The sequence below is a fragment of the Struthio camelus genome, chromosome 1, assembly GCF_040807025.1.
Source record: "Struthio camelus isolate bStrCam1 chromosome 1, bStrCam1.hap1, whole genome shotgun sequence".
Lineage (NCBI taxonomy): Eukaryota > Metazoa > Chordata > Aves > Struthioniformes > Struthionidae > Struthio > Struthio camelus.
This window is the reverse complement of record NC_090942.1, coordinates 65,712,614-65,734,673: the sequence shown is the minus strand read 5'-3', so window position 1 is coordinate 65,734,673 and position 22,060 is coordinate 65,712,614. Positions and strand designations below refer to the sequence as shown.

At 42.9% G+C, this 22,060-nt stretch overlaps 1 protein-coding gene across 10 annotated transcripts in view; it reads right to left on the bottom strand.

The window, feature by feature from the left end:
• Positions 1–22,060, bottom strand: part of CREB3L2 (cAMP responsive element binding protein 3 like 2) — an 83,182-nt gene that overhangs the window by 31,481 nt on the left and 29,641 nt on the right. For 2 of the 10 annotated variants that reach the window (XM_068945720.1, XM_068945701.1), the window contains exons 2-3: positions 9,953–10,040; positions 7,186–7,402 (exon numbers count right to left, since the gene is read on the bottom strand). In XM_068945720.1, coding sequence (XP_068801821.1) covers positions 7,186–7,402; positions 9,953–9,991 — 256 coding nt within the window. In that variant the 5' untranslated portion in view covers positions 9,992–10,040. Of the gene's footprint in view, positions 1–3,890; positions 4,000–7,185; positions 7,403–9,952; positions 10,041–12,473; positions 12,755–17,696; positions 18,034–22,060 lie in introns of those variants that run through there. The other 8 variants (XM_068945668.1, XM_068945679.1, XM_068945741.1 and 5 more) reach the window with 6 other exon arrangements.

The window sequence follows — 22,060 nt, the reverse complement described above, 5'->3', positions numbered from 1 at the left end:
AGAGATCTCATATTTGGAACCGGGAGCTAAAGAAGGTCTGACTGCAAATAAAGGTGTCCATTATTAACAGTAAGGATAAATAATCACCAACACGCCCACCTCTAAATCAAAACAGACACTTTTTCAGAGACACTGCTGCCCAGGTAGAAGTTATAAGGCTTGATTCACATTGATCTCCTGAGATTGTTGACAGTGACATATAAAAGGTCAAAAGTCTTTTCATCCTTTAGAATCTATAAACTAACATAACTGCAAATTCTGAAGCTAACGAAGACTGATTGCTAGCCTTCCACATAAAATCACTCAAAGACAGGCTATCACCACCAAGTGGCTTCCTCCTCATTTCTTAAATAAATAAATAAACAAAAGCCCACTCAGGAAAAAAGTTACATTGGCATGTACTTGCAAAAATAATCAGTATGATTCTGATAGCATCTTTTGAAAACATAGGTGAATTTCTCAAAAAAAAAAAAAAGGAAAAAAGGGGTGGAAAAGGAAAAAAAAAAAGAAAAAGGGGAAAGAAGGGGGGAAGGAAGAAGGGGGGAAGGAAGAAGGGGGGAAGGAAGAAGGGGGGAAGGAAGAAGGGGGGAAGGAAGAAGGGGGGAAGGAAAAAAAAGGAAAAAAGGAAAAAAGGAAAAAAGGAAAAAAGGAAAAAAGGAAAAAAGGAAAAAAAGGAAAAAAGGAAAAAAGGAAAAAAAGGAAAAAAAGGAAAAAAGGAAAAAAAGGAAAAAAAGGAAAAAAAGGAAAAAAGGAAAAAAAGGAAAAAAAGGAAAAAAAGGAAAAAAAGGAAAAAAAGGAAAAAAAGGAAAAAAAGGAAAAAAAGGAAAAAAAGGAAAAAAAGGAAAAAAAGGAAAAAAAGGAAAAAAAGGAAAAAAAGGAAAAAAAGGAAAAAAAGGAAAAAAAGGAAAAAAAGGAAAAAAAGGAAAAAAAGGAAAAAAAGGAAAAAAGGAAAAAAAGGAAAAAAAGGAAAAAAAGGAAAAAAAGGAAAAAAGTGAGATTTTGCTCTGAATAATGAGACTGGACAAAACCAGTGCAGAGGATGTCCCATTTTCATTATTTACATTTCATTCACTCAATATTTAAAGAAAAATGGATAGGAGGAGGACAATGCATATATATGTGTGTATATATACATACACACACACACACACACACACACACGTATTTAGGATGTCTGGAGACCACCTTAAGCCTTGAATCTGTAAGTCTCTCTACGCTGAAAGACACTACATGACACATTACTGCGTGCAGACTCCATACATAAGCAAGCATTTCCCTGCACAGTGCACCGTCTGGGATGAAGGCTGGATTTGTTGTTGAAGTGCTATTTGCACAGGGGAAGTGGTAGCCATATACAGTGATTTTTCTTTTTTCAAACCATGTAGAGAGATGGAGCTGAAGCTTAAAAGGAAACTTAGGTTCTAAAAAGCATGTTACAGGATAACATAACCTCAGGAACTGGGGGAGAAAAAAAACCCAAAACAATACAAGTTATAATCTGGGGCCAGCCCCAGCTTTGGCACAGTTAAGCATAAAATAGAAACATACCATTTCTGCAGCAATCACTGTGTCAAGCCTCTAGCCAAGGCAAGCTGCTTCAAATCCAAAAGTAACTTCAAAGCATTCCTGAGCACCAAAGCATGAAGAGGAAGGCAGGTGGGGACCAAGACTCGTCTTCAACATACAGCCCTCAGGGGACTGGGAAATGAGTGCATCCAGCCACCTGGCCTCAATTTGAGGCAAGAAATCATAGAAATGACTAGTCAGCTGCCCACTGTCTCACCCCTGCAACTCACAAAGTAAAAGAAAAAAATGTCAGTTTAGGTGGTCCCAGAGGACGAAAAGCTCCACACAGATGCTGCAGCCTCTGCCTCTAGGATCCTGTTGCACACCAGCCCCTTTGTATTGCCTGCACTCAGTTCTCACCTATGGATCTCACACATCCCAAACAAGGGGCAGTCACTGTCCTAGAGAGTTTGTGCCCACCGTAGACAAGGCAAAGGGTGAGAGGGCATGGAGGACCCTACATTCACATCCCAAGTCAGGCAGGAGGCTAATCAGAGAGTCTCTAGTGAAACCCATGTCTCACCTTGCTCCTGGCTGTCTGACTCACAGCCCTCCCTTTCCAAAAGGTGGCAGAGACAAAAAGACTGAAGAAAAACACACCAACTGTAGTAGAAAATAAAGGTTTTTTCCCTAATCCTTTATTTCTCAGAAGGGAATCTGTGCCCCGAAAGACTGATCTGCAGGAAGACTTCCCCTTTATCCAGCATTCCTACTCTTTGCTTCTCCCCCCAACTTTTTTAATCTCCGTATCAGAAGCATCTTCCACTTCACAATTACCCACAACACTTATTCATAGCTACTCTACAGCTGTCTTCTAAAACCCAAGGCTCATGACTAGAAAGTGGAAACTTGCTGTGAGAGAAACCACCGTGCAACTGGTGCAGCTCATCAGTACCTAGGACTCAGCCTCCTTTTTCACATTACAGCCTGTATCCCTTCCCAGGCTAGATCTCTTATTTGCCAATTCAGGCAAGCAAAAGCATATGGTCAGCAAACTGTAAGCAAGCAGGTCAGAGGTATAAATAACCCTCTAAAGTTGCCTTAGTCTTACAATTTTATGCAAAACTGAATATAAGAATAGATTCCCAGAAAAAAAGAACTAGATACCAGATGTCTTACCCACATCTGCTTTAAAATAGCTATACTAGTCACTGCTTTCATAAGCTAGAGATTTAGGGACTGACACCTTCAAAGAACACATACTTAGCATTAACCTGTGAATATACAGAAAACGTCTTCTGCATAAAGCTAGGAAAATCCTCAATAGAGTTGAGTCAGAAGAATGAATTAGTAGGAAAAACCAGTGTTAGGATCTTGATCTTATGAACACTTAAACATGCACTCAACTAGAGGTCAACAGGGCTACTTCAAAGAGTAAAACCTAGGCTTATGTGTTGGCCAGACTTTGCACTCCTAGCACTTTTCAACACTTTACGTAAGATGTTTAATTATATCAATAGGTCACCTTCATGGCTGTAGAAAGAAAAACGTAATGGCTGTGTTACTGGGCCAGCTGGGAATGGCTCATACCAGAAGTTAATTGGTCCCCTGTAAGAGTCAGTAAGAACGCACTTACAGAGTCAGAGAAATTATTCACTCAACCATAATGACTGAAAAGAAACATTAAATAACATTTTCAGTAAGGTTCTCAGAGTTCTGGCTGAAGAAAAAAAAAAAAGATGGAAATTGATACTCAGTGGCTTAAATCTGTTTTGAAATCATTCAGCAAGCAAGAATGACCTTCTGCTTAACTGCATTGTAATCTGGGCCTCTGGGATCCTAATCCTGCAAATAACTTGGAAATATAGAAATGAAAAACATTACAGAAGTTGCGTGCTATTTAACTAACAGACATATTTCTGAAACGTGACTAACTTCTTCCTAGAACAGGCACGCATCGATTTAAAAGGGAACAGAGAAGGTAGGTAACTGAGCAGTGTGACGTGAGGTCAGTTTGGCCCAAGCACATTTAATCTAGTGCTGCAGGCACAAGATCCAAGGCTGGAGCTATTCTGCCGAGTCCCTGGTTATGGGGGCACCCTGTCTGGCAGGGACCCTACTCTGACCAGAAAAGGACAGAAGCTCCAGGCCGGCACACTTGCCACTAGGACAACCCACTCACCCCAAAGGGCCGCTACTGCAGATGTTCAGCACGCGTTACCCAGCCTACAACTTGACTTTTTTGTGGGATTTGCACAAGGCCCTCATCGTCGTCCCCCCCGCCTACAACCACACGGTCTCTAATGACACTGAATTATGACTTGTTGCTATGGAAATAAACTGCAATTTTAAAGACTATTTTTAAAGAAGACAGGCAACGTTACCCTTTAGGAAATCAGAGTTGTGTGGAACAGCCCCCTTTCCCCCACCGCTGCTTATCCTCTCCAGCGCGCCAGCCCCCAGCATGCCTTTTATGCAGGTGTCCTCCCCTTCAACAACAATGTTATGTTTAATGATTCACCCGCGCCGTGACTCACCAGGAGGCCGGGGGCCTCCAGCACAGGATTTGGCAGTCACCTGCCCACTCTCAATGCAGAAACGGTAACTGGATGCTGAGCGGCAGATTAGTGTTGCATAATTAAAACATGCTGAGTTAAAAGCAACTGGATAAAAATGACATAGAAAGCTAGTTTACATCTAAATATACATTGCACCTTTGCTAGAAGGAGCTAGTAGCTCTAGGTCACATCACCAGAACTACTGCTTGCATGAGGGCTCCCATAAGGACCGTAACAGGTGCCTTCTAAAAGCTAAGCTCTAAAACAGCATCCAAACCCAGTTTGGCACCGTTCTGTGTCATTTTCCCTTCCTCCCTGCTGCTGACCTGAGGTGTGTACGTTCACAGCAAGCGCTCATGCACGCATGCAAGCCCCGCCACGTGAGCCTTCCCGCTAGCCTGTTCTGATCCCCCTTGCTGCAGGGCCGCATCTCATGGCAGTGGGAGCACAACGCCTCACTATGGAAAATCATGAAAACACAACGGCAGGAGGAATTCAGCAATCTGCTCAGTGGGACAGTGTTTGGAGGACGTGAATGTTTTTGCACGTTCCTCGTATCAGCCCCTCAGCCAACCTCATCTCTCAGTCCCTCCCAACTCTTCACTCCACAAATGCATCCCCAGCTCCCCAGGCAGCAGGGAGGCACACGAACCTCACTCTCCAGACCCTATGCCACCCGCCCTCAGGACACCGGCGCTCTCAGTACCTGCTCTTGAACTCCACCGTGGACTGGAGTTCACTGGCATTGTCAACAGCACCATCTATCTCCCCTATTTGACAACAGAGACACTTTTAATTTTCAGTGCCAAACCCTGAAGTGCCGCCACCCTCAAAACTCCCCTCTGCTTCTCTTACGGACTCAAGAACTGAAAAGTCACCAGGATGATGCCTTTGGATATGTATCAGGCAGCCACGTTAACTGCAATGCCACACTTTCCTCAAGTATTTCCCTCTCTGAGCTTCGCTGTTTTGAAGGCGAAATAGGTATTTAAAGGTCACGAGAACAATTCCAGTGGTAAGATTAAACAAGAATGCTAAAAACCAAGAACAACTCCTCCTCCTCACTTATGAAATATTCTGTAGAATGAACTAAAGATTAAATGCTTCCATTAATTTCCTATTTGTACACCCATTTGTAACTGCTTCTTGGCTTTTAAAAACATCGTTTGACTAGAGCTCTATTGATCACAGAGTGGTCTCAGCGATATGGATTTCTTCAAGATTTTTCTCCAGACAAGGCTAGCTCACTTTTACACTAGTTTGAAAGTTATCTCAATTAACTTCCATGAGGAGAAGAGGCAAGGAAGCTTTCTATCTGAAGTTTCTTCTGCTTGTCCTCCTGCCACAGTACTGCTTCTGTCTCCTGCATGCATTAATTTAAAGATATTCACATAAAGCAGCTTGGAAACATAAATGAAAAAGGGAAGGCTTTACGTAGATGGTATTTCCAGATCATCTCCAAAAACCCCGTCTCACCTTGAAAAGCCTTCTCACAGGTTTTATTAGCTGTGCTCAGTGAAACAGACACAAACTTCTGAAATCTCTAACAGGCCCCATCTTGTTTTAAGAGAGAGTCTTGGACCAACTGTTGGAAATTCATGTGCTGATGGATCTTCACAAACAGCTTAGCTTGTTCAGGCTTACACATAAGCACTCATCTCTCTCTCTCTCTATTGTGATGCAGCTTACTACGCTACTGCTTTTCACTCTACAGCTAATCTTGAACAAATAAACTGATAATTAGGAGTGAAAGTCTGTCATGAGACTGTTTCTAATGGTCATCAGTTATTCATGGTTTTGCTCTTAAACCAACCGTTAGTTTTTTACTTGAACTCCCCTTCCTGCCAGTAGGCATCTTCACACCAGAACAAGCGGGTTGGATCCCTTCCACCCACCATTCTCCTATCTCCCTCTTTCCCCCTCAGATCTTTAGTTCAGCAGTTACAAACATAACCGCTAAAAATGCTGTTGTTGTTCATCGTTTTCTATGCATCACTATTTTCCCACAACCACAGAATCTATGAGGTTGCAGATACGATGTCTTTACAAAATTACAATTGCTTCTCGATGAGCATTTTTTTTAATTGTTTGCTTTCTTTTTTTCTTTTCTTAAGAGGAAAAAAACCCAAGACTTCAACAAGTCAAGTTTTAAAACCGAGGCATCTGAAGTTATTTTCCTACTTGTGTATTTACAAACAGAAATAAAACTATCTGCCTTTCATTTGGGGATACCCAAAAGGTCCAGATACTTACTACTGAAAAATAACTGTAGTTAATTTTTTTTTTTTTTTTAAATATAAACCTAAAATGATGCAAGTTGGAAGGGACCTCTGGAGATCAGAGTGCCCAGCCTCTTGCTCAGAGCAAGATCAATGCAGATCAGGTTGTTCAGGGTCTTGTCCAGGTGAGTTTCGAGTACTTCCAAGAAGGGAGACTTCACAGCCTCTCTGGACACCCGCTGAAATGTTTGACGGCTCTCATAGTGAAAAAGTTTTCCCTAACATCCAATCGGAATTTCCCTCGTTGCAGCTTACTGTATGCTTTGCCTCTTATGCTACCACTGTGCACCTCCCAGAGGAGTCCAGCTCTATTCTCTGCACCCTCTCATCAGATAGCTATAGACAGCAATATGATTTCCAATCTGCCTTTTCTTCTGCAGGCTGAACAAACCCCACATTCTCACCCTTTCCTTGTACGTCATGTGTTCCAGTATGCAAACTTCATGGTGGTCCTCATTTGACTAATCTGATTTATGAGTATCCACTTATCCTAACAACCACAGATTCGAGTACTTTGAAACAAGCACATTTCTTGCCCTTCTGCCATTGCTTTTTGACAAACATTTTACTTTTAATTCAAAATGTTAACAGTGCAAAATTAGTAACTTTTGCTGAGTGCAATTTCCCCGTCAATTAACACATTTCTTTATTTTAAGTCTGCAGACACCGTGAATAAACAAATCCTTTCTGCAATTTCATTGTAGGTATTTCGATTAGCACAGATACTCACATGCATCCTTATTATATCATCATCATACGAGTAACACTTCATTGCTCCATCATCATGACAAACAAAAAAGAACTCAGTAAATCAACATCGCTTTTGCGCACATCGCTACTACCTTCATTGAAGTTGTCATCGGTCGAGATGTGGGTCAGGGGAGATTGGGGCCGAGAGTCCCCACACAAGGAGTAGCTGTGCTCTGCCTGGATGAGAGGCGCTGGGGAAGCTGGAGACAATTCCACTTCCATTATTTCATTCTTCTCAGATAAGAAAGGATCATTCAAGAGCTGGCCTAGGACATCTGGTGAAAACTCATCCAGGAACTCTGTGAAGTGCTGTGGAGATAAAAGGGAAAAACTTATCTCCTTGCCCATCGGTCATGCCAACAACAGGAGAGCATTGATCAAAACAATCCCAGTATGTGCACCAGGCCGCCGTGCCAGTCAGCAGCAGGATCCACCAGCCCTGCCTAATGGTCTCCTGCTCCAATCACTGCTTCAAGCTGAAGAGCTGCAGTTGGAACAAAAGTCCTCTCAGAGGCATACATTAAAACAGAAGAGCCTGTGATTATCTCACAATGAAAACAGAACATAAAAGCACAGTAGCCATGTCCTGAAGCAGCATCCTTTTTTCCCAAGATACTCACTACAGCAAGCCACCATTAATGGAAAAGCGCATTTCACCTAGACGGCATGAAAAATCCTGCAGGGTGTTTTGTCAGAATGCTCTGCGTGTGGAATAGGATATATTGGGTTAAATGTTCACTGAGGTACAGAGAAAAGAGCAAGGAAACAAATACTCAGATACAGACTGTCTGCCACTAAGTACAGCAACTGTAGCTGCACAGAACATACAGCGTGCTCTAGGAAAAGGGTCTATATGCCCTTATATTGCTTGCCCTTAGCCAAGCAATTAACGCATTTAGTATAAATTTGACTTCCTGGCTGATACATGTATTTATTTTAGAAGTAGTAAGCCAGACTAGAGCCCACACACAGCTTCTAAACTGCACAGCTGGAGCTCCTGATGGCCAGCACTAATTACCACCTTATCTATTACACGGAATGCATTACACTGACAGCATATGATATGGCTGCAATCACCAGGAAACTTGCATTCTTTTCTTGTTCAAAATGAGCCCAAATCAAATCTCCTGATCTACTTCCGTGAGACTCCCATTCCATTCCCACCAGCAGCCCAAAACTTTGCAGCTTTTGTTCTATTCATTACAAATGTCAGAAGACTCTACATCTTTGACAGACCAAGGAACTGCGTTGCTAGAAGCCATTCCTAGAAAAACATAATAATTTCTTCTTGTCTCATTCACACAAAGAATTCTATTTTTGCACAAAAATATTTGTACAATGAAGTGTAACTAGTTTTTCCAAACAATTGGGCATTATCTACCATCTTATATAGGACTCTTTGTCAATTGGAGCATGATTACTATGAAAGTCCAAGCCTGTTTTATTTGCTTTGTTTTTGCGGGCACTATTGCTTTTGGCTCTTCGCTTTGCTCTCTCCTGCAGAGACAAACACTGAAATTCAAGATTTGGCTTCCTGTAGACTAACTTAAGAATTAAATTAGTCAATATTGTATAAATCCATGAGAGAAGCAGTGTGGTCACACTCCCAGGCACACGTTTCATAGCTCCGGCAGCACCACCTGTGACCTCGAAGCCTGATGCTGGAAAAGACCAAGCACAGCCAGCTCTCTCAGAGTATCTGAGAAGTTTGCAGATGTACAGCACCTCTTCTGAGATGCTCAGTGCTAACCAGGCCTTCATGCAGAACTAACAAGGCCTCAGTCAATTCTAATAGACACTCAGGAAAAGAAAATATTTAGTAAATGTAAGGCAATAAAAAGAGGATTCCAGTTACTATCCTGGAATAACTAGCTACCTGAAGTAAAGCCTTTACAAATGGCCAGCTGCATTTTCTCATATTTACTTGCCATGAACGACAGCACTACTAAACAAACTCTCAGATGACTGAGAACGAGGGTCATGACCACCTTGGAAACCCTTGTTTGTTTTGATTTCAGTATCCAAGGACTCACTAGCGCTTCACATCCAGGGCTGCTTCCCAGCACCTGCAAGGGTAAAGGTATAAGCTACAGTTCCCTACTGCACAAAAAGAAAAGAGAAAGGAAGTTCAAAATTAGTTGAATACCCTGGCGCACCAATAAGGACACTTCAACTAAGACAGGGTCAGCAGCTATCAAAGTATAACAAGGACAGAAATGCTCCCCAACCAACAGCCTGATAAAAAGCAAGAATGAACCTATGAAAAGCAGTGCCTCTCTTGGAAGGAAAATTTTCCATACAGCCTCCAACGCTTCTTCTCATTCAGGCTTATGGCTAGGGTCAACTACACTTCTTTGCATTTTTTTTTCTTAAACCTGGCTAGAACTTTTTCTAATTCTTGCCTGCATTTATTCTGACTAATCATTAGCAAGATGCTGAAATAGGGCTGCTACAGTATTTGCACACTGGTTTCAAGATGCAGCTACATTATCACCAGCACCATCTAATCTGAGGATGTCATCCTTGAAAGTAAGTGTCATACCTAAGAGTCAACTTGGTCTGACACTATTTAGATATTCTAAATTAACAGACCCAAGTGAAAGACAAAATGACCACAGGTTACTTGGCTACTTTTGGTAACTTCACAAACGAAGGACTCTAGTAGCCTTCTGCATACTACTACTTTGATATCAAGAAATTTGTATCACTTGCTGTTTTACTTCTTTCACTTGGTTCAAGTTTGACACAAAGTTAGATAATGTCTTTTTTTCTTCTGAATGATGAATTCTTCTAAAAGCAATTCAGGAAAAACAAAGAAGGAAGCAAGCATTCAAATTCCCCAAAACAGAGAAACAGAACCTTGGCGCGGGGAAGGGAGTTTACCGTGTTCATCGTCATTTGGGCCTTTTCATTTTCACATGCAGCTGCAAAGTTGACAAGCAGTAAGCTGTGAGGAAGAAAAAAATTTGCATTCACAATGGAAGTGCCTGACAGTAAATAAATGGTTTATAATTGTATTAAATAGTTCTCTATTTTTATTACCATTTTTAAAATCTTGTTCTTAATGGTCTGTGATATAACCTAGAACACTGGCCAATAGAGGAGTCTCAAGACAGTTGCCACAGGCTAGACTGCACAACTGCGGGACTCGGGGAATGAAGACAACTTTAGGGGTCTGGACTTCTCCTCACTCAATGACTACAAAAACAATACCCCTTGAGTTACAGGAATCTTTTATATGTTACATACGTCTCTGCCTCAATGAACACTTAAAGCAAGCTTGCTTTGTTTTTTTTCTAAGAAAACGATTGTCTCATTGACAACTGCTCCATTTTCCTAGAGAACTAAAAAAGAAAAGGCATTTGAGCAGCAGTTACAGCAGAAACTTTCAGAGAGCAGCCAGGTATCCAGTTCCTCAGAGTTTCCACCTGAACTGCTCCCCCACATCTCTGCAAAGCACATCCCCCCATCGCCAACCCTTCTCCGCTCTCCTCCCACTGACTCTGTGCTCGCCTTTGTGGTCACCAGCCAATTCCAAAGCTGAAGAGCCACAGCATAACCATCAATTCTGATATTGCAGCAACCACCTCTGCATTCAGGAACAGAAGACGCTTTAGGGGAGAAACTGAGAATTTTACATTGAATATATATTTGGTAGATAAGAGAGAAATTCTTTGTCTAAGACTTTCAGCTTGACATCTTTCACCAATAGAGTTCACCTGGGGGGGGGGGGGGGAAGGGAAAAACACACTAAAATGCATCTTTTTTTTCCTTACTAGGTCTGTAGATCTGCTCTGTTGCCAGCTTCCTGTTATCCTCACACACCACTGGCAATGACAGGACTAATTACGGACATGTGCTGGTACAAGGGCTCCACTTGAATTATTAAACTGTTTTTCCAAAACAGCAAAGGGATGCGTTTAGCTGGGATTTTAACCTTTGTAAGAAGTTATGGATTTAGGTTACAGAAGTAACCTTATCTACTGCTTCCCCTTCCCCCAGAACACTGAAGAGAAACAAAACAACAGTGTTCACATTTGCAAAGCGAAAAAAGTTGCAACTCCACTGCCTTTCATTGCCAATCTGTTTGGACATTTGTGCTGCTTTGCTCCTGCCTGTAGCCCAGGTGCTTTTGGGGAACACACAAAACACCTACAGACATCACGCTAATAAGCAAATAGGGGAGATCGCTCGTATCCAGGCATGCAGGGGATTTTGGATAGCTCTTAGAAAGTCGTATTTGGCTGCAGACCAGCTGAGCCGCAGGCTGCAGCTCTTCACAGCGTCTGACTGCTCCTGTCAGACAAAGCCCCATTTCTCCAGCTCTGCCTCAGGGGCAGAATTTTTTCTTGTCTGATCAAATGAACATCTCTGAACTAACACAGAGACTCAGGTTTGGCTAGTTACACGGGAGCTCTGACTCCTCCACAAGATAACCCAACGCCAGACCAGAGCAGCACTAGTATTCGTTATCTGAAGAAGCCACGTTACCAGGATTAAAAACGAGACATTCACGTGTCCAGAAAATCAACTTTTGAAGAACTCACTAAAGTAGCAATGAAGAGAAGTCAGGAGCGCCAGAGGATACCTCATAATTACATTTAAACTATTAAACCAGTAACACGCTTTGCTGAGCCTGGAAAAACGCACTGTGAGAACGAAGAGACCTATACACGTACTATAAAAGCTTTCCAGCAGAGCTCGCCTGAAAGGGAGTTGCAACAGCAGCACCCTGGCACACCACTGCTGCTGGGACCCCACCTGCCAGCCAAGTACTACAAACAAGCCCTACTCTCCAAGGAGCCCAGGGCAAGTCAGACAATATGCAACTTGCCAGGGCAAGAACCACCTGCTCCTTCGAAATAGTCCCCTCCTGGAAGGTAACTGTTCCCTCTTGGCTTTCCCTAAGCCAGGGCAACAAGTCTGCCCTTCCTGGAGGGGTAAATCCCCCCCCTCAACAAAAGTAACTGCTCATGTGGGTGAGCATCTCTGTGAGGGGACTGCACATTTACTTCTATAGTGAAGGAACCAGACGCACGTAGGGTGCAGGGCAGTGCTCACGGAGGAGGCAGCGAGCACAGAGAGGAGAAGGGGGAATCTACAGACCAGTCCCCATCTGTGGGAAAGTAAACCTGCATTGGAAGCATTAATCTGTTCCCCAATTTCCTCTCATGTTAAGATAATAGGGAGAAGAGGGAATTACTTCTCATCTCTTCAGCAGCTCTCGTGGCTTACATGAACAAAGGTGCGTAGGAGAAGACTGCTGGCGTCACAAAAGCTAGTGGCATTTTTAGCTAATAGCATCAAACGCATCAAAAAACGTGGCTACGTGGAGACGCTCTCTCCTTTTCGAGAAACCAAGCACACATTTCACAGATACCTGGCAGCTGCTCATATTGTAACTGAAGAGGTCTGAGTAGGAGTCACAGTTGCCAACGAAAGGCTTCAAGCTCTGCGGTATCCAGGCGAGGTGCCAATTGTTAAGGATGGGACATACACACGATGCAGTCTTGATGGGTCCAGCTCTAGACTTGCTTGCATAGCAGGAGCTGTAAAAGGGAGGCTGCACCTTGCTATCACCTCCACCTGAGCATGCAAGTACAGCATCTACCCATAAGGGCTTGGCGCAGAAACACACCTTTCCCAGTTAATGAAGAACAGTGCCTAGAGGCATTGCTCTTGGAGGACAGGACATACAATCCTATCAGTGATGACAACGCAAAAGGGAAGTCCACAGCTTTCCACGTCCATCCCCCAAAGGCAGCATGAGTTAAAAAGCTTCCTCATCGCAAGTGTTTTCTTCCCAGACACGTTGCTGTTGACCTTCCTGGTCCAAGCTCATTGGTGACGGACAGGAGGAGTCAGCCTGTCAGCTTCCAAACAACCAAGACAACTCTGTTCTCAGTGGTTGCTGGCACGTGGGCCTCAGTTAATTTTCAAACAGATTCAGAGACACATTCAGATTCGGTGCAAATTTTCAGGAATGGGACTACCTTCAACTGCTTCCTCTTCTAGAAACCTTTATGTTTGTGGCAGGGAAGTTGCCCACCACTCACTTTTCTCCAAACTCAGCCTTATCTCATATCATGCGAAGAGTGAGCAAAGGAGTCCATGGAGCCCCCTATAACCTCACCTCCACCATTCACTCACACGTGGCTGGCAATGAACAGAAAAGCTCATTCACTGGCACATGGTGTGTTAACATATCACCGTTATGAGGCAGAGATCCAAGCTCCTGCTGTGTTGCTCTTACAAGGATGAGAAACGAAGGATAGCCTGGCAGCAACAGTATTTTTCAGAAGATTTATTCCAAAGATGGTGACTGAAACAGAGAGCAGAGGGCCAGCCCCATAGGGTCATTCACCAACACCCCCACAAGACCAAAGGGTGGAAGAGTGGAAGGCTGTACCCTGTACAATTTGAGATACCACGGCTTTACCTTTGGTATGCATTAACGGGGGGTAGAGGAGAACTACATTTGGCAGGGCATATTTGAAATGAAGTCATGCAACCACACCAGGACGAGAGGAAATCTGTGCTGTCAAGAGACCTCTTGGACAGACCACAGTATTTTTTAAGCTTGTGATTGCAGGCACAAATAACCGCTCACTCTTAAATGGGACACAGAGACACTCCCTCTGAGCCCAGGGGAGGGCCAAAATAGCTGGAACAGCTTTCTGATGGCAGGAAAAATGTCTTACATGTAGCCACAGCAGAGAACAAAGAGATTGCGGGCTGTACATAGTCCCCCCAAGTCATGCCTAAAACATGCTGATAAACAGAAGAGATTAATGGTACTCTGGCTTATGTTGCTGCCAAGGACAGATAGAGGGAACCTCAGATTTGTAGTGTTTTAATCTTCTACAATGTAAAAATCAAAACCAAGACGCAGAGAAATAATTGCTCTATTATTTTATTTTACTATAAAATTCTTTACCATCTCGTCATTTAACTACACTGAAATTGACTCATTTGCCGGAGGATATGAAGAGTAACATGAAACTGGTATTTGAAAACAGCAAAGAGAGACCTACCATAACAATAGATATGATAGATACAGAGTCTCACACCAGCAATTGCTCATTTTGAGCACTAAAATTGGATGGATTAAAAAAAAAAAGTCACTAAATGAATAACATTCAGGTTGTGTCATCAGCCAGCAAATGCCAGGAAATTTAGAGCTAATGGATTTACATGGTAATTAAATCTACACATCTTCCCAACTTGCTCAGGTTACACAGCTGGAAATGCTGAAGTTCATGCTGAGTAAATCTCATAATCTCCGCTATTATGCACACACACATGCACACACTTCCATCGTAAATACTCAAGTATTTCCAACTCACCCTCAGCAAAGAAGAAATGCATTTATTTACTTATATTAAACAAATTGGGGCATCTTTCAAGTACCATATTTATGCCTTTGCCTTTCCGCGTTTCAAACATTTTTTCACTTTTCCTAATCTCTCCCCAAAAAGCTATTTTCCTTCTTTAAAAAAATTTTAAACTCTATAATCAGTGGGAGTAAACAGAGGTTGAAAGAAGATGCATTGAGCAATCCTGCACACAGCTGCATAGACAGTTCTTGTAAAGCACACTATCCCTTGCACTTTTGGCTAGTCTAAGAGATCTCAGTCATTTCTGTCTACTTTTATGGAGAGTAACACACATTCACCCATCGATGAGAGCAACTCTGAAGACAAGTACAGCGAAGGACTTGAGTACAGCGAGAAAGCTCAGCTTACTAACACCTTGCATCAAGAAAGCCCAGGAACTTCCTCACACAACCCCAGAGCGCAGAAGAAAAAAAGGAGCCCTTGCACAGTTGAGGCAAGGGTGAGAAAAAACTCTGATGTTTAGAGTGTCTTAAGCTCACTGCCCTGAGGCAGAGAAAAGGATGCTATTGCTCATTGCTAGCATAGGTCTCTGGAGAGTCATCTAAAATAGGAAAATCCATCTCACATTATCCTGCCCTCCCCAGCACATGATTGGATCTAGTCTAATTTTCAACAGCCTGGATGCATGTTTTTCTGTTTCCCACCCCCTCCCTATAAGAGCTAAAAGCAGAGAGGGATGCGTCACCGGGGTCAGAACACCAGAGCTGTGAGTCAGCGAGCTGGAAGCCCTTCAAGAAGCCTCCCCATTTGGGTTCCTGGCTGCCACCTCAAAATACATCACCACTTCTGTGCTGCAAGCAAGCGTCTGGAGTGTGCTGTCCTGTTAGATATGTTCTTTCTTTTGTCCCAGCTCCTTTTTTTTTTTTCTTCCCGTTTTGCCTCTTATACTCTTAGGCCAGGCTCACTGGAACACGCTTCGTTTGTCTCATAAACCACCTCTTGCACCTTCAGTCTGAGAGAGAGAACTACAGACAACTCTGAAACTCTCCAGCACTTTTCTCCTTGCCCTTCTCTTCACCTGGTGAGCAGCGAGGTCACAATTCTTTACCAAGAGCAGTTTCAGAGGCTGCAAGACATGCTTAACTGACAGGTCTGCCTCTCATTAACCTCCAGACAGCCAAGAGCAGTGGCAAGCCTCCCCTTACCACCTCCAGCTAACGTGACTCACCCTAGACAGAGAGGGCAGTTCAGCTTCCAAAACTTAGTCATTGGTCTCTTGATGGATTTTAGCACCCAGACAAGATACTTGTACAGATCAGTTCTGTTTTTTGAAACTATCTAATGAAGAAATTTGCCCCAGCTATGCTCCCTGCATAAAATGACAGTCAAAAATAGTTGTGAGATAATAAACATGATTTAGTTAAGTCTCAAAGGTGTAACACCTGCAGGCCCTTGGGAAGGAACTTACATTTACTGCAAAAGGAACTTCACATCTTACTAGGGTCCTCCAGGCAATTAACCAGTGTTTAGTCAAAAATGAGTAGTTAAAGAAAGTTTTCAGACAAGTTGAGGCCTTTATATACAAATTTTACAATTCACCAGTGGGCATTTATAGCCTCGTTTGCTGCCCAGGAGCTAGGCAGCAGGGATAATGTGTTTTGTCTTTGCACAGCTGGTTTGACTTACTGCCACTTTTGGAAAAAAAAGTTACTCTGGTTTCCTCTTGAATGCATGCAGATAGGTTTTAATACTACAGAAGTATTTCACAAGATTCAGGCATACTGTATGTGATTTCATTTATCCTCCTCCCTCCCCAGTAAAGAGAAATGGGAGGGGAGAAAAGCAAACAAAAAAAAAACTTGTCTCAGTGCTTGTAAAATAGCATCACTTAGTGAAAGGCATAGATAAGCACTTTGCAAAGAACACAATCAATGTAACCCCTGTATTTTAAACAGCATCACTAGTCTTGCGGGTATCACTGGAAGAAGAGGATAACCAGGGAGACAACTCAGATGCATGACCATACAAGTGGGCATACTGCACCAGGACTCTCAGGAGAGCCAGGCAACACTCTTAGTCCTTACCTAGTGCTCCTGCAGGATGGAGATGATTTCCAGTCTTCTCACATTTAAAAGGTTCCTAACAGCCTCCTCCCTAAGGACCAAGCCAGTATCTTTCAAAGAAAGTTCTTAAATTAGTCTGAAAAATGTAGGTAGGAAACGTTTTCTCCATCAGTACAGCTTGCTGCGTGCTCTTGCTTGCCACCGATAACTGACAGAACACTTAAAATTAAAACAAACAAACAAACAAACAAATGCTTATCTTCTCCTTTAAAGACCTTACTTCTTCAATTGTTGCAAAGTTTTAATGCAGAGTTCCCGCTTGTAGGGGCTATCATTCCTTCCTTTTCCTAATATTGGCAGCAAAGCTACACATCACCCATGAAAATTCAGTTCCTTAATTATAAAGTTGGCTCGTTATGATAAAATAAGCAAGGCTTTACTACTGGTATTGGACAGCTTAAGGAGAGATTGGGTAATTTATTTCACTAAAGAGTTGCTAGGTTTTGCTTTACAGACATTTTTAGTACTAGGGTTTTTTTGTTTGTTTGTGTTACATAAAAGCATGAAAGCTGAGGCTTGAAGAGAAAGGCCACTAATTTAAGCGCCTAAATGTTTATTTAGGTGCTCTTAACTTTTCAAGAGCCAGACTATCTCTTCAAGCACCCAAATGCAGACTCCCTAGTATGATTATGGAAAATACAAACTAATTTTCATAACAACACACTGCCTAATATTCACAGACATAATGGTTAAAATTACAGGTGCGTGTAAAATTGGGGAAAATGGATAACTCTGCCTTGAACTCAAACAACAGATGCTTGATTGCAGGGAAAGGAGAACAACATAGAGAGGAGTTGCCTTGCAGAACAAATGTGAAGAAATCCATAGGTCACAACACCTTACATGGGAGATCAACTCTCCTGCCTGATTCAGAGCTCAAGGATCACCAGTCTTCAGCTAATAAGGATTTCAGCTGCCACGGGTTGTAGACCCTGCCCAGCAGAAACTGCTGCCCACTCTATCAGGCAGATATCTGTTGTCAAGGTAGAAAAAAACCCAACACCAACAGAACTTTGTGTTCAATGTTCCTATTGCTGAGTATTAAGTACCATGCACTAAAAAGTCAGTTTGATGTCAAATTACATCCTAGCATGTGATCTAACTAGACAGCAAGACAAACAACTATATTAGAGAATCCCTTACAGTAAATAAGGCACGTACTGAGCCAGGCTTCTTGCTTTCAATGGAAATATTCGGAGGGTTTTGATCTGACATCTCTCTCATCCTTCCCATCAACTTTCACTGAGCCCAAACGTTTTGGCAAGACACCAGCTCTGTATGCATCCAGCAACAGGTATAATCAAAGTCTCCCCTCTCAAAGCTGTCAAAACATTTTCAGCTCGCGACTTTGCAGTGCGCTTCACGTCAAAACGCCCCGAGTTTGAAAGTTGCCTTCAGTGTTCCTCTACATCACGAGACATATACTTCAAGACCATCAGCTTGCATTGGTACAGCCATAATTCTGCAGAAATTCACAAAAGGAGCTTGCAGAAGTAGTTCTGGCACTTCATTTTGTATGGACCAATACCTCATCAAAACTGGTACTTTGGCATTCTCCTGCTGAGAAAAGATGCGTTTCTTCTTAAGTCACCATGGGAGCCGTGGGGGTCACCAGTGAAAAAGCAGAACCTGTGTCAAAAGCAGAGTAATTTGTTTTGAAACTCTGCTGAAAGTTCAAGGGAGACAGGAAACCAGGAGACAGGATGTGAACAAGCTCAAATAAATATATACTGAAAAGCATGAACAGCATTTGTCTAGATAATTTAAGGCACTCCATACTTTACAGTATGTATGACATACATACTAAGACAACTCCTTTGCCACAATGCCAGAAAACATTTATTTGGTCAATATTATTAAAACAATAAACAACAAAAAGAGCACCGAATCAAGGTTCAGGCCCCAAAATAGCAGTAGATGAAAACAACGTATCTTAAGATAAGGTCTTAAACACAAAGCTGAGTTTAGCTCTCCTCTCTGCATCATTCCAGAGAGACAAAGACTAGCGGAACAGTTTATTTAGTAACACGTGCACTGGCTCTTCTCATGAGTCCTCATAACACAAGGGAGAGTTTCAAATCTGCGTTGCCTTCATTTTGCCGTGAACAAGCGTTTCAGCTTCTTTGGAGAGCTCTCCTCCGTTGAAGACATCCCCTTTCTTCACCTACGTCTCCCTTCACAGAAACGCCAGGGCAGATCAACGTCTCCACTCTCATGGGCACTACAACTGCTGGAGGACAGCTATGGCAGCAGGAGCTGTAAGCAGAGGGAAGCTCACGACCACAGCAGGCCATGGCGCAGCATTCAGCCACCTCCCTGCCCGCCTTGCAGAGACCCTGGTCCATGCAGATCCCCGCAGCTCATGGAGCAGAGCACTCTGTCTGGGGAGCCTCATTTCTTTCCTTTCCAGATCTGATCCTTTGCTCCCAAGCTCACGAAAGATATGCCTAATCTATTTATCTTGCAGGACTTAAGAGAAGATTATGGGAATGAGAAACGAAGCTCCAAGCTGCAGGTGAAGACCAGAGGAGCAGAGGCACTGGGGGAGCAGACCCAGAAGAATGAGGGTGCACAGGGAAAGCAATGGGAGGGGAAGGGGGAAGTCACTGCACTTGGACAAAATAAATGCAAAAAGACATGCAGCATGCTAAGGTTACGTAAGAACTTCATCTCCAGCTACGTATTTTTGCCAAATGCCACTGACTTGTCCCTTGCCATTTAAAACCACCCACCATAACCTGGTCATTCTTGCAACTGCTGCAGACTTATCCTAATTCCTCCCCATCCAAAGCATGGGTTCAGGAAGGAGATGAGACACGTTAAGAGGCCAGCACCATAGATCCCTGTTTGTCCAAGCCGGTGAGTAGGCAGCAGGTCGCTTGGGGAGCAGCGCTAACACGCTGCCATGCAGCCCAACTCCCTCTTACTGTCCGCCGCACGAGCCCAGCAGCACACCCGCAGCAGCTGGCCTTCCCACGTGGGGCAGCGAGGGCCTCGCTCAGTGGAAAAGGAGCAGGAAGACAAAAAAAAAAAAAGGGGGGGGGGAAGATTTATTAGGAAGCTACAACTTCCTCTCTGCTTCCTCTATGACTACTCACAAGTAAAAAAACCAACTGCACAAACAAAACAAAAAATCCACAGGACAGAGTGAAGGTTATGTAAAGCTAAATTTAGAGCCCTCAGTTACGCTTAGGCTAACAAAGGACTTTTGCAAGGCAGATACTGAGACAGCCTCCCTCTACACATGCACATACTGGGAGTCCCCGAGAGTCACAGAGCCACCACAGCAGCCACTTCTGGAACTGAGTAAGAGGAATAAAGGCAGAAAAAGGGAGTCAGTGAGACCAAAAAAGTGATCCCTCCTAACCTCCTCCTGCAACAAACCATGTGAAATATATTCATTTGCTCTGGCAAAGAGCCAGACACTCTTTTTCCAAAAAAAGACAGACCTGTCTATCCTGAAGAGACAGTCAGGTTCTTCAAGTCCTCCCCATAAAACAGAAGATCAAGAGAATCTGAAAGTCTTTAAGTAAGAAAGCATGAATGATGATCACAAACCATTTAAGAATGCTTCAGCAGATGTCTTAAACAAAACCAAAACAACTCTGCCATCTCATCATTAGAAAAAGAGAAAGCCATACGAGGTGAACAACCCTCCTTTCTATATGAAATACAGCTCTTATACAATTATTATATATTTAGGCTAGTGGAAGAAAGGAAAAATTAAAGAGAATTAACATAAATCAGAATCCAGAAAATCTGGGCAAATAATAAAGGCAACAAAAGCAAGAAAGAAAGAGCTCACAGAGAACAGTTCAGAGTGAAACAAAAGATTGCTTCTGAGCTCGCTAGGAATTAATGCTCATTCGGTAATTATGATATCAGGCCACTACTTGGCTGAAGTTATTTTTAAAAAGTATCAAAATGTTTAATTCAATACCCCTGGGAGGGGGCGGTTCTCAATTACTGCTCGTTATATGAGAAGTAACACATGATACAGCCATCCCACAGGATGGTAATGAAACGATTTTCATCCTAACAATTATGAAAGAGAATATAAAAAACAACAGCTACCCAGCAAGAGACAATACTGGTGGACTGGAAAAAGCAAAATATGGAAATTTTTAAGCGTAAACAAGACAACCTAAGTAGCAGCAAGTTAACCTACCTACTCTAGGTTATGCTTATAATTCCACAATAATTGATAAACCAGCTTCTCAAATTGTGAAATAATGTTACAAGCTTAACACACATTGTTTCTTGTAAGACAGACTTAGTACTATACAAAAACAAGCCAGAATGACATGAAGTTAACATGACACATATTCAATAGGCTGAAGAAATATCATGTCTCCCAATGTAAAATATAAACCAGCAGATTGAGGCATATGCTTTCAGTGGGTTCCCAGAGGGATCAGGTTTTGGCCCCAGGCTCGAATATTTTATCAACGATCTGAGAGAAAAGGTCACCACCACTGAAGCTTGCAGATAACACAGCATCACCAGGAGCAGTGAGTAATAAAATGCTCAGGTCACTGATTAAGAAAAAAAAAACAAATAGATTGCTTGGTAAGCGGCCATTAAAAAAGACGTGTTTTTAAATACTTCTGAAGGTGAAATCTTACTGCTAAAAATAAAAGGGCAGAAGTCATGCTCACATGGCAGGTGATGTGAGAATCAGAAGCGGAGATCTCAGAAGGACTTGGGACCACGCGAGAGACTCAGCCGAGCGAGCTCCTGCGAGACCAAGGTACTGCAAGGTTTGGGAGCACGATTTACAGCAGGCATCTGCTCATGCTCTGAGCACGAGGGACCCTGAACTCAGCCCAGCCCAAGCGGCTTTGCCAGAGCTTCGGCAGCTCATGCAGCCTCAGGCACAGCCCAAGGCTGGAGATCCTCTCTCAGCCTAAGGTGCTGTGGGCATAGTCCCAAGCCCACACGGTCTCAGAGCAGGAGGGAGACAACGGCACTGCATGGCTTGCAGAAATCTTGTCTTTTATCAGGGCTTAATACTTAAAAGAAGGCCCCTGGTAAGACTCATTCCCCAGCTACGGTTCTGCAGTACAGTCCCACGCCAAGCGCACATCCACTGCACAAGCACTTGTCCAGCGCGCAGCCCAGAGCACAGATTTCTCCCACAGTCACGGCGGCTCTCATTTAAAGACTTCAGAAAATTGAGGGGTGTGAAGGAGGAATTTATTTGCTCCGTGTTCATCATGGAGGCAGCTGCTACTGGCCATTACCCAGGCTCAAATTCTGTATTGCCAAATCCCAAGAAAGATAAACTGGAAAAAGTTCAGAGAATCAAAAGAATCACTGTAGCTTTGGAAAACCTGCGTCATAATAATAAAAAAAAAAAAAAAAGACAATTTATTCAGCTTGTTAAAGAGGAAATGAAGGCAGAACATGAACTTTGTTTAAGAACTGAAACAGGGAATAAGACTTAGGAAATGGCTCTACAAGCTCGCAGCTAAGCTTAGACTCTGAAGCCAGATCCATTTATAACG